This window comes from Poecile atricapillus, chromosome 23 (genome assembly GCF_030490865.1).
Source record: "Poecile atricapillus isolate bPoeAtr1 chromosome 23, bPoeAtr1.hap1, whole genome shotgun sequence".
Lineage (NCBI taxonomy): Eukaryota > Metazoa > Chordata > Aves > Passeriformes > Paridae > Poecile > Poecile atricapillus.
The window spans coordinates 2,647,470-2,660,370 of NC_081271.1; the positions used below are offsets into that span (position 1 = coordinate 2,647,470).

General features: G+C 47.2%; 1 protein-coding gene across 1 annotated transcript; it reads right to left on the reverse strand.

The window, feature by feature from the left end:
• Positions 1 to 3,209: 3,209 nt before the first annotated feature.
• Positions 3,210 to 7,603, reverse strand: LOC131587572 (high affinity immunoglobulin alpha and immunoglobulin mu Fc receptor-like). Its single transcript, XM_058855573.1, has 6 exons — positions 7,567 to 7,603; positions 6,965 to 7,082; positions 6,681 to 6,868; positions 5,085 to 5,414; positions 4,684 to 5,013; positions 3,210 to 4,126 (listed from the first exon to the last, which is right to left on the reverse strand). Exons 1-6 carry the CDS (start codon positions 7,601 to 7,603, stop codon positions 3,210 to 3,212), a joined length of 1,920 nt encoding a protein of 639 aa, XP_058711556.1.
• Positions 7,604 to 12,901: the final 5,298 nt, after the last annotated feature.

The following is a 12,901-nucleotide window of genomic DNA, read 5'->3' on the forward strand; positions in this document are numbered from 1 at the left end:
AACACGGAGCAGTTTGGGCAGTGTGGGGGTTCAGCTCTCACCAAAGGGGATTTGGGTTCTGGGAAAAGCACTGGGAGGTGTTGGGGGCTTGTCTTTCCACAGAGAAAATTCCCAGCTCAGGTACCCAGAGGCTTTCACAGCAGATTCTGGCTCAAGTCTTCATCAGGCACCTGGAAAAGTAATTTTTCTCCATAGAGTGACTGTAAAAGAGTGAAACAGAAGAGAAGCTGTGATCTGGCATTGCCTCTCTGTGGTATTTGTAGAAGTCATTTCATAGGTATTTCTGGGTTTATGCCAGTATTGGTATTTTAAATGATATTTTAAGGAGCTCTGGGAACAGAAAGGTGGAGAAACCCAGGTGAGAAGGGACTTCTGGAGCCAACCTCCTGCTCAGTTAAGAGAATTATCCCAGCTTTTACCCCAGCCCAGACATCTGGGAAGAAAAGGCACAAATAATTGCTGGGTTTCATTCTCCCTTTCAGGAGTTTTTCACAGAATGTTGGTTTATTTTCAAGGTTTTAGGGGAGGTGTAATTTTTCTTTCTATTCTTTACATTTAGGACCAGAAAACCCCTGTTGGCTCTGAGTGCATTGGAGTGAGAACATGAAATCACCAAATTTCTGAGCCACTCTTCCACTAATTTTTTATTCAGCGGAGTCCTTCTCACTGCTAGAAATTCCCACAGATCAAATACACTTTAAAATATTTCCCCAGATGATTTTTACAGGAGCTTTTCTCTAAAAAAGCACCAACAATCTGAGACTCTTACATAGACTCTTACATTTGCTGGTCATCCTGATATTTCCAAGGATAGCAGAGATTGTCCTGCACAATAGAACACAGAAGAATGGCATGGTTGCAACACAGTGAACAATAATTACTTCTGTGTAATTCTGATAAGTAATCAGGATTTATTGAAAGAGGCAGGAAGGGTGATAAGAGCTTTACTACTTGAAATCGAAAATTATAATCGACCCTACAATAAATATATAAACTTTATGTAGGATTTAATCCAAGTCTTGTGAAATCCATGGTTTAACGTTCCTTGGTAAGGAATAAAGGCAGGAGTTTGGCGGCAGAATGTGATTCTTGGACTGTGGATTGTAATTCCTGCACTGCAGAGCTGGTGCCTCTCCTGTGGAGGTGTTTTCCTTACCAAGCCACAGATTCCCTGCTCAAAATTTGGTTTATTCTCTTTTATCAAGGGAGGTGATACTGGCAGTGCCAGTTGCAGCAAACACCCACCTACATTTGCCAGAGCCCATCCTGAATTCCTGCTCTTCTCCTGGACTCAGCTTCTCCTCCATCCCTTCCTCCCTTCCAGGGCTCCTCCATCCCTTCCTCCCTTCCAGCCAAAGCTGGCTCCAGGCTCCCCGTGGTGCTTCTTTCTTCTCCTTTAAAACAAAACACAGAGATGCACTGCAGGGAACACCCCCACTAGCACCTCTCTAATTATTCCAGTGTGTCAGACACCAAATGAGGCCATTATTTCACACTTTCCTTCCTGTGAATAAGGAATGTCCCCTCACCACTGTCATGGACAAAGGTTTTCTGTCCCTAAGTTTATTTCTATGGACATAACATGGTCTGGATTAAGACAGATGCACATGTTTTTGCAAATCAGTTATTACACAGGATTTTTTGGGGCTTGTCTTTGTCAGCTTTGCATGGAATAAGCTGGATTTGGCTGCAGAAGCTGCCCAGAGTGAAGCCACTCACACCACACAGGTCCCTCCCTCCAGGATTTTCTATCACCCACAGAGCCACAAACCCTCCAGGCACAAAATCCCAGCCTTGCTTTCAGCAGGGCTTCAGCATTTCCTTCATTTGCTTTGCATTTGAAATTTGAAATCTGCATTTGCAGGTTGAAAACAAAACCAAACAACCCCTCAAGGACTTTGCTTGCAGGTTTGGGGCTGCAGAACAGACACGTGTCCAGGAGATGGAAACATTCCACGGGTCAGACTCCAGCCCTTGGAAATTTAAACCAAAACAACCACTGCCACCCCAAAAGGTGTTTCCTGGCCAATTTACCTGTCTGCTTTTGAAGCTTGATTTTGGCCAGGGTGAGGATGGTGATGGTGATGCAAATCAGCAAAAGCAGAGCTGGTAACACAGCTGGGAGCAGCCGTGGCTCACCTGAGGAGCTGGGAAGATCAACCACCAGGGTTAAATTAGGTTTGGAGTCACCTTCGTGGTTCATGAAGGTGGGTGTTTTCGCACTAAAGAGTAGCAAGGAGTTGTAAGCTCTGACTGAATCAAAGAAAAGTCAACAGAGTCAAGGAGAGTTGCAATCATTTGATCTGGAGTTTGGCTTATGAGGAAGTGATTTCTACGGCTGCCGTGTGGGGTTTGTGCTGCCAGCTGAATTAGTGCCTCCAAAGGGAAAATGAGCTGTTTGCACAATACAAATTCACAAGAAACACATCTTTTGGTGAGTTGTCACAGTTTTGGAAGGTGCCTTCCCTCCTCCTGTCAGGATGACAGGGAGATGTGGCTTGGGGGAAGCTGGGGTGGGGAGGATGGGGGTGGATGCGGATCCGAGGTGCCAATCTCGGGATTGAACTGGATTTGTGGACTTTGCCCAGCTCTGGCTGACCCTGCAATTCCTGGTGCATCTGCACCACATCCCCTCAGCAGGGCTGGCTGGTGGCCACAGCTGGGGGAGAAGCTGGAGCTGCTCACAGGGAGCACAGGAGACAAATCCACTGGGAAGCCGCTTGCACTGGGGTGAGACACAGGAACTGGTGTGGAGAACAACCAGGGAACAATTCCTGGCCAAAACACTGCCAGGCTTTGGCTGAACCTCAGCCAAAGCTCCCTCCTGGTTAAACAGCGAGCTCCCACACTGCCCGTGGGCTCCTGGCTGCTGCAGGGCTCGGGGAAGGGGTGCCCTGAGCTGTGCAGCAGCCACACGTTCACCAGGGCTATTGCTCAAGCCTCAGCAACATTCCCAAGGTCCTGTCCCCATCCTGAGCCCAGGGAATCAGGCAGGAGCACGGCTGTTGACTCTGGCATCTGCTCCACAGGAGCAGCCAGCACCAGGAGGGTCAGAGACAAGTTCAAAGTGTGCAGGGACACGAGGTGACCTCGCCACCTTCTCTCCCTTTTCGTGTCTCCTGGAGGTGTTTTCAGCCGTGCACAACTTCCACAGGGCCCTGGGGAATGGGGCAGACAGGGTGAGGAGCACCAAGGGTGTGGCTGTGGACTCACCTCTCCTGAAAGGCTTCACCTGGGGAGGTGGCAGAGGTGCCAGGGGTGGCAGAGGGTAGCAGGGAGCTGCTGCCTTGGGTGACACTGGCCATGGTGGTGTCCTTGGGGACAATGGCCATGGTGTCCTTGGTGACACTGGCCATGGTGTCCTTCAGGACACTGGCCATGGTGGTGTCCTTGGGGACAGTGCCCATGGTGGTGCCGTGGGTGACACTGGCCATGGTGGTGTCCTTGGTGACACTGGCCATGGTGGTGTTCTTGGGGACAGTGCCCATGGTGGTGTCCTTGGGGACAATGGCCATGGTGTCCTTGGTGACACTGGCCATGGTGTCCTTCAGGACACTGGCCATGGTGGTGTCCTTGGGGACAGTGCCCATGGTGGTGTCCTTGGGGACAATGGCCATGGTGGTGCCGTGGGTGACACTGGCCATGGTGCTGTCCTTGGTGACACTGGCCATGGTGTCCTTGGTGACACTGGCCATGGTGGTGTCCTTGGGGACAGTGCCCATGGTGTCCTTGGTGACACTGGCCATGGTGTCCTTGGTGACACTGGCCACGGTGGTGCTGTGGGTGACACTGGCCACGGTGGAGTCCTTGGGGACAGTGCCCATGGTGGTGGTGTGGGTGACACTGGCCATGGTGTCCTTGGTGACACTGGCCATGGTGCTGTCCTTGGTGACACTGGCCATGGTGGTGGTGTGGGTGACACTGGCCATGGTGCTGTCCTTGGTGACACTGGCCATGGTGGTGCTGTGGGTGACACTGGCCATGGTGGTGTCCTTGGGGACAGTGTCCATGGTGGTGTCCTTGGGGACAGTGCCCATCACATCTGCCATGCTCCCGTGCCTGGCCGTGCTGGGGGCAGCAGGACTTGGTGCCGTGGCTGTTCCTGGGTCCCATGAGGAGCAGGTTCCTACAGAGAATTTTGTTTAATAAAAATTCATTTTGAGGCTTTAATCCCCACTCTTTGGCAGAGGCAATGTGTTTGTTGGATTTACCAAAGATTTACACATTTCAGCTCGCTTCTCACGTGAAAAACCACCAGACTGAGGCATTTCTGCTCTCCTGGGAGTGCTATAGAAAGCACCAGTGAAAACCTGAATACCTGGCAAACATCCTAATTTAACCCCACTCCTTCTGCCTTTGCCAGAGGAGCAGTTCCATGGATCTGGCTGTTCCCACTCTGCAGTTTCTCAAGATAACCTTCAGCTTATCCTCAGAGCCAAACACCTCCCTGTGCTGCACTTGCCAGGACCAGGATCTCAGCTCCTGGGGGTTTGCATCGTAGTGAATCAATAATAGAACCCAAACCTATCCAATTTCTTTAGAAAGCTCAGCTCTCTCACCCCTGAAAACCTCCCCCATCGCCTCGGCTGCTCACTCACAATTAAAGGAGATTTCATTTCCTTTGATGCCGTTTCTCACGGTGTGGAATGGTTTGGGGACCACCCAGGCCGTGCCACCACCTACCCCTGTGGATGAGCAGCTTCAGGGAGGCCGTGAGCTCCGTGTGCCCGCTCCTGGCCCCACACCAGTACCAGCCTTCATCCTCCTCCCTCAGCTGCCTCAGCAGCACCGTGAAGCTCCCGCGCTCGGGGTCGCTGCTGGACATCTGTATCCGCCCTCGGTAGGACTCCAGCACGAACCCCTCATCATCCAGCAGCAGCGGGCAGCTCCCTCCCTGCCACCTGCACAGGTACTTCTTCTCGTAGGTGCCCCTGGGGTCGTGGTGGCACTGGAAGGACAGCGAGCCCCCGACGGTGCCGCTGAGGAATTTGGGTCTCCTGGGAAGGGCAGAGGCTGCAGGGAGGACGCAGAATTAGCATTTCACGCCCCTCAGCCAGCGCTGAGCTCCCCATGCCCTGTCCTACCTGTGGCCACCAGCAGAACCACCTCCTGCAGGCTCTCCTGACCCCTCGGGCCTTGTGTCCCACACAGATACAGCCCCGAATCTTCCTTCTTTAAGTCGTTTAGCAGGACTTTGGAAGCTCCAGAGCTGTCCTGAGGGGTGATAACAATCCGTCCTTGGTACCTCCTGCCCACAAAGCCATCAGAGCTGGCGATGAGAGTGCAGCTCCTTCTGCCCACTTTGCACCAGAACCTCTTGTGGTGACTCTGGGTGTCCCCAGAGGGGCACAGGATGGTGACAGAGCCGTGGAGATCCCCTCGGACCAGCTGGGTTGGTCTGGACACGGCAGCATCTGCAGGGAGAGAGCAGGACAGGGGCTGGCAGCACACAGCTCCCAAAAACTGCCCCATCCTTCGGGCTCTACAGCTCAGGCCATGCCCCTGAGCTCTGCCCTAGGATAGTAAATAGATAAATAATAAATATTCATCTTTTTTAGATTATAACACCTCAAAAATATCCACACACACATAGTTCACACCCTGAATCTCCAGCAGTTATTTCCTTTACTTCTCCAAATCCCCTTCACTCAGACATTTCCCCTGTGCCCTTCCCCGGAGTCTCCAAACCTGGCTTTCCAACGTCAGGAAAGGGTTTCCTTTCACATTTCTGAACAGCTGATTTGGCCAAACCTGGCTGCTTTTATACCCCAAAATTATACATATCATATATCAATATATAACATAGGTATGATAGTTTAGATATAATATAGTATATCAATATTAAATATATAATATATAATATAATATCTATTATATATATGATATATTTTCTATAAATATGTATTTTATAATAGAATATATTAATATAATGTATTAATATTATGTATTACATTTATATATAATATATTTATATATTATATATCTATATATAATATATTCCTATATATTTATATTATATATATTTATATATAACATAAATACAATTCTATATTATAATATATACAATAATATATATTTTGTTATAAATATATATATTACAATATAAATTATAATTATAAATATACAATTATTATAATATAAATATAATGATGTATCAATACAACATATTATATTAATATAAGTTATAATTAATAGCCATATTCTATTAATTATATATTATACAATTATATATATAATATAATGTAATTAATTATATATAATATAATTATAATATAATTATATTATAATATAATTATAATATAATTATATATTATATATTTAATACTATATATAATATAATTATATATAACATTGATTATATTGATATAATTAATAAATATATAATTATATAATAGAATTAATTATATAAAATTATAATTATTAATATAATATAATATAATATAATATAATATAATATAATATAATATAATATAATATAATATAATATAATATAATATATTATAATTATTGTATAATTAATACAATAAATATATTTATTTTTAATAAATACTATAACTAATATAATTAATTATATATAATATACACTATACAATATTATATTAATATTTATCACTACATTAGCAGTAAAACCTGCGGCCCCTTCTCCCAGAGCTGTCCCAGGATCCAGGCCCCAGCGGTACCTGGCAGGACGGTCAGGTTGATGCTGACGTAGAGCCCCTGCTTGGTGCTGCCGATCCCACACCTGTAGGTGCCCGAGTCGCTGCTCCTCAGCCGTGTCATTGTCACCGTGAAGGTGCCGTTCTGGGGGACATCCCCCAGGGCCACCCTGCCGCGGTAGTGGCTGGAGGTGAAGCTGCTGGAGGTGAAGCTGCTGGAGGTGAAGCTGCTGGAGGTGAAGCTGCTGGAGGAGATGATGCTGGAGGAGATGATGGTGTAGCACACCCCGTTCGCTGCTATTTTGCACCAATATTTCCGCTCGTATCTGTTGGCCGGGGTGGGGGAGTAGAAGCACTGGTGGGTGATGGAGCCTCCGAGGCCTCCTGCCAGAGCCCTGGAGCTGTACAGGCTGCTGGACACGGGCTCTTTTGGGGCACAAACACAACAGGCTTTGGTTACTCACAGCCATCACTCCTCCGAGGCAGGGCTGTGCTGCTGAGGGGGACAAGGAGCTCAGGAAATCTATTTTGGATGTGGTGTTTCCCCTCCCCGAGTGCCCCCAGTGTCACAGAACCACTGGCACAGACAGGGAGACCCTCAATGCCCCTTCCAGGACCCCCCCAGACCTGGAGTTAAAGCTCAAAGGCAGAAATTATCGGAAAAACCCTTTGGCATTTGCCTGAGCTGGCAGCATCCTTCCCCTGTGGGAGGATTCTCCTCCCAGCTCTGGCCAGCTCTGCTGGTTCTCTGCAGGTCTGGACTGGGCAGGGGGTGCTCAGACTGGTTTCCAGTGCAGGTGGAGGTGTTTGGTGTCCAAGGGAGGTTCAGCCAGAAGAACACAGCCTGTGTGCCCAGTTCCAGCTGAGCCTGCTCTTCTCAGGGCTGGGACTCGGTGTCTCCCTGACTCACCTCGCAGCAGAGCTGCTAAAAGGAGGAGAAGCACCATGTCCAGCCCTCCGGAGTGCTCCCTCTGCAATCCTCACCAATCTCACGCTGGGGACGGGGTTTTGCTGATTTCTGCGTTATCAAACAAAAGAGAGAGATTGTGGCAACCACTGGAATGCTCTGGGGGCTGCTCAGGGCAGGGCGCTGCCTCCCTGCTGGCTCCGAGTCTCTGAGCTGTCCCAGGCCAGAAAAAGGGGGATTTTAAAAGGAAAACAGATGTTAATGGTGCTCTGCAGATCTCACACTCCTGCTTTGAACTCTGTGCTCTGGGGATGGGGTAAAGGCATCGCTGGGAACGGGAAACAGCCAAAAATGTGTGAGGGACCTGCTGTGGTGCTGTGGCATTAAACCTTCCCTTCTCCATCCTCCCTTCTCCATCCTCCCTTCTCCATCCTCCCTTCTCCATCCTCCCTTCTCCCTTTTCCTTTCTCCATCCTCCCTTCTCCATCCTCCCTTCTCCCTTCTCCCTTCTCCATCCTCCCTTCTCCATCCTCCCTTCTCCATCCTCCCTTCTCCATCCTCCCTTCTCTATCCTCCCTTCTCTATCCTCCCTTCTCCCTTCTCCCTTCTCCCTTCTCCCTTCTCCCTTCTCCATCCTCCCTTCTCCATCCTCCTTTTTCCTTTCTTCATCCTCCCTTCTCCCTTCTCCCTTCTCCCTTCTCCCTTCTCCCTTCTCCCTTCTCCATCCTCCCTTCTCCATCCTCCCTTCTCCCTTCTCCCTTCTCCATCCTCCCTTCTCCATCCTCCCTTCTCCCTTCTCCCTTCTCCATCCTCCCTTCTCCATCCTCCCTTCTCCATCCTCCCTTCTCCATCCTCCCTTCTCCATCCTCCCTTCTCCATCCTCCCTTCTCCCTTCTCCCTTCTCCCTTTTCCTTTCTCCATCCTCCATCCTCCCTTCTCCCTTTTCACTTTTCCCTTTTCCCTTCTCCCTTTTCCTTTTTCCCTTCTCCCTTTTCCCTTTTCACTTCTCCCTTCTCCCTTTTCCTTTTTCCCTTTTCCTTTCTCCCTTCTTCCTTCTCCCTTCTCCCTTCTCCCTTTTCCCTTTTCCTTTCTCCATCCTCCCTTTTCCATTCTCACTTCTCCCTTCTCTTTTTTTCCCTTCTCCCTTTTCCCTTTTCCTTTTCCCTTCTTCTTTCTCCCTTTTCTTTTTCTCATCTCAAGAAACAACAGGAGAAGCTGCAGATCTCAGGGGTGCCAACATCCTTAAACATCTCCTGTCACTCCCTCAGTCATCTCCATTTATATTTATATTTATATTTATATTTATATTTATATTTATATTTATATTTATATTTATATTTATATTTATATTTATATTTATTTTTATTTTTATTTTTATTTTTATTTTTATTTTTATTTTTATTTTTATTTTTATTTTTATTTTTATTTTTTATTTTATTTTTATTGGGCAATGGGAACATCTCAGGACCCCCCAGCTCTGCTCACTCAGGGCAGAGAGGGTTCAGCAGAACCTCAGCACTTCCCTCACTGCAGCCAACAGAGACAGAATTGGGAAAAAAAAAGGGATTTCCACTCAATTCCCACCAGGCTGGAGGACTTGAAGCAATGAGGAGCTAACAAAAATTCCCTGTAAAGAGCTCAATGGCTTTTATCCATCCAAAAAATAAAAAAAGTCAGTAAAAATGTGATTTCTGTGCTTATTTAATATTTTCTGATGTCCAGCAGAGCATTCCTCATTTCTGGTCTGCAGGGCAGAACCCTCAGCTCTGTTTTAATCTCATTTAATGTTAATTTTAAGGCAAGGAGTTGTTTTTTAATGCTAACCCACAAATAAGCATTAAATGTAAAGCAGGAAGAGACAAGAAGGAGCTAAAGAAATCCCAGGAGTAAACCATGTATGGCTGGGCTTTTCCTGTCTTTATTTCAGCTTTATATTGTCAAAATGTTTATAGGATCCATTTTTGGCACCTGATTAAACCATTATCCTGCTGCCATCCAGAACTGGGATGCATTTTACCTCACCCATATCGTTTTTTGGGTGTTCTAGGCCAAAAAGGGCAGAAAATTTAATTTATAGCTTTAAAAGGAAAAAAAAAAAAATAGGCACAATGGGAAGAAAAACCATCATAAATCACTACCTTTATTTTTATAGAAATAATTATGTTGAATTTCAGAATTGTTGCAGACTGTAGGTGAAATCTCTCTCCTACAATCACTCCAAAAATCAGTATTTTAAGGGCAAATTCAGGCTCACCTACCTTTGATTGTGATGCTTCTGGAAATTTTCTCTTCCTCCACCTCCAGCTCAGATTTTCTTTTTAATAAAGTTATTTTTGCAGCTTGCAGCTCAGTCAGTATTTGCTTTTCTCTTGATGTTTTATGTTTTTTTCCATATATTGATGTGTAGATTTTAAAACAATTGCACTAAAAATCTTCTGAGGTCTTGATGTGCATTTCTGAGCAAAGTGGAGATGGTCAAAATACTCAGAGGAGTAGCAGAGATGTCATCAAAAAGACCCCAAAATGATCTTTTTTAGCTATTTGGGATGTGATGACATCATGGAAGGGGAAAAAAAAAAAAAGGATGAAGATGCCTGGAGCAGAAAATGCAGAGTTTGAGAGGAATTCCCCTGCTCTGCAGACAAAATATTGAAATATAAAATACATAGTATGTAATGAAATGGTGTTTGCTGCACTTCCAGGCAGAACTTCACAGCCAGAACTTTGAGAAAGCTTCCTCAGCCACCTGTGGTTTGACTGGACCTTCACTGAGCTCATGTCTGTGTTTTGATCCTGTTTTGGGGTCAAAAAGACGATTTCTGCTTCAATTTTTGTCCTAAACCGGTCGCAGAAGTGTGAAGAGGGTGGGTTCAGATGACAGAGTCTGAAGGTGGAACTCAGGGCAGTTTGTTCCTGGCCACAAACACAATTCCTCTTCTGCAGGAACCAAATCCCTGAGAGGAGTTTGGATGCACCGACAGCTCCAGAACCACGGAGGCATCGCAGTTACTGCATGCCAGGGACTTTGGGCTGCTTTGCCTTGCATTAAAAATGTTTGGCTGCAGAACAAAACCCACCCTTGGCACCTGTGGGGGGGCTCCAGCAGCTCCAGGATCTGCAGAACATCCTCAGGTGAGGAGTGTGAGGGGTTCAGAGGGACATTCAGAGGAACCACACGGTTCTCCAGTCCTGTGGGGTCCAGAGCCTTGATCTTCCCCTCTCAGGTCAGACAGGGTGTGAAGAGCAGATTGTTTCCTGTGTCGGACAATCCTTGAAGGCCTTTGGAACCTCCCTGGCTGGAGATAAATCCCCACCGAGCAGTTTTGCGCTGTTAATCGTGATATGATTTCTTATATGGCAGTAATTGTCGTGTTTTGTACCAAAGCTGAGCCAAAATCCCCCACTTTTGGCTGGGCTCCAGCAGAGCTGCTCTGCCTGAGGGTTTTTATTGCCATGAGAGCAGCAAAGCACCAGGGCTGGCTTTGTGTGAGTGATAAAATGGGATACAAGCGATGGTGAGAGCCCCCTGGGAACACCCAGCGTTATTTTAGAGATTCATAAACCATGGAATTACAGGAGACCCTCCTGGGGCACTGCCTTGCACCTTCCACTGCTAAAGGAGAGTTCAATTTTTTAGAATTTATTCCTCTGGGCTGTGCTTGTGGAGGAAATTCCTTTTCCTTCCTCTGACAAACACGTGCTGGACGGGGAATCTTCTCCCTGGGAGCAGCACCAGGACAGGCAGAGGCTCCATCCCAGGAGTTCCATCCCCGTGCAGATGTGGAGGCTGCTGCCAGCACCTCAGCACAGCCTGCCTGTGCTCAGAGCTGCAATTAATAAATGACAGCAACCCCTGGCTGCTCCACAGTGCCCACTTAATGATTAAACTCCTGCCTGGAAGCAGCCAGGGGTGGTTTTGCTGCACATGAACCCCTCTGCAAGGAACAACACTGCCCCTGTCTGTCTCTTCCTGGACTTCCAGATCCAAAGGTGTTTGGAAGGAAAGAGTTGAGGTTTCAGGGGAGTGGAGATCCTCATCCCCTGCCCTGCCAGGGTGATCCCAAACCTGGGATTTCAGAGCAGGAACGAGGAACACCGGGTCTGGTTCTGGGTGAAGATATTGTTGGGTAAGTTTGCATCACTGGCAAATGGAGGAAATCAAAACCCAAACCAAGAAACCCTGATTGTTTTAATACAGCAGGAAAAGGCTGGAATGTCCCTGGTGGGGCTCCTCTTTGCAGGTTCTTGGTTCTGTGGGGCCAAGCCTGGCACGGGTGGGAGCTGCAGTGACGAGGTTGGGCCTTTTCTCGTTTACAATTCCTTTAGAAACAAAGAACAGGGGCAAAAAGAAAAGAAATGATAATGGAGAGAAGCATGGTGGGGTTGGAGAGGGTTCTTGTCTCCTTGTGAGCAGGGAAGGGCAGAGCCTCAGCTCCAAACCATCCTGGAATGTGGATAAAAAGCCTCAGACATCTCCAGCATCTCCCACAGAGCTGGAGCGAGCCCAGCTCGATCCTGGAGCCCAGCTTTGGTGTTTCAGCACCAGCTTTGGTGTTTCAGCACCAGGTTTGGTGTTTCAGCACCAGGTTTGGTGTTTCAGCACCAGCTTTGGTGTTTCAGCACCAGGTTTGGTGTTTCAGCACCAGCTTTGGTGTTTCAGCACCAGCTTTGGTGTTTCAGTACCAGGTTTGGTGTTTCAGCACCAGCTTTGGTGTTTCAGCACCAGGTTTGGTGTTTCCCAGCTTGGTTCAGCAGCATCCAAGCCTCCCTCCCCACCTCTCAGCCCCAGGGCTCCCCCAGTGCCACCCTAGAGACACAAGAGCTGTTATTAACACAAATTATTTCTGCTGTGGCCTGGTGCAGCTGCTGTTCCCTGACACTGCCAGAATCCCACCAGCCACTGCTCCTGAATTTTTATCTTTTAATGAAAGGTGTTTTTAACTGAGACAGGAGGTCCTGACAGGCTCATGCAGACATGGAAATGACACGTCTGAGCCAGGGTGGGACTGATGGTTAGGAATTAGATGAATATTCTGTGCAAAATGCAAAGCTGGGTGTTTTCTTTGTTGTTTTTAACGTTGTTGACACATAAACTCAGTCTGGATAATCTGCATGAAGACACTGAGGGTACATTTACCAGCTCTTCTGAGACTTGCTGCTTCTGCAAGGCTGTGATCTCTCTTCGTGGCTGTTTTGTGTCTGGGCTCTGCTGGGATTTTGCCTTCCAGGCACAAATCAAGTTAAATATTCCCAGAATAAGATTCACAGAATCATGGAATGGTTTGGGTTGGAGCGGCCCTTAAAGCTCATCCCATCCCCTGCCAGAGCATGAAATCAG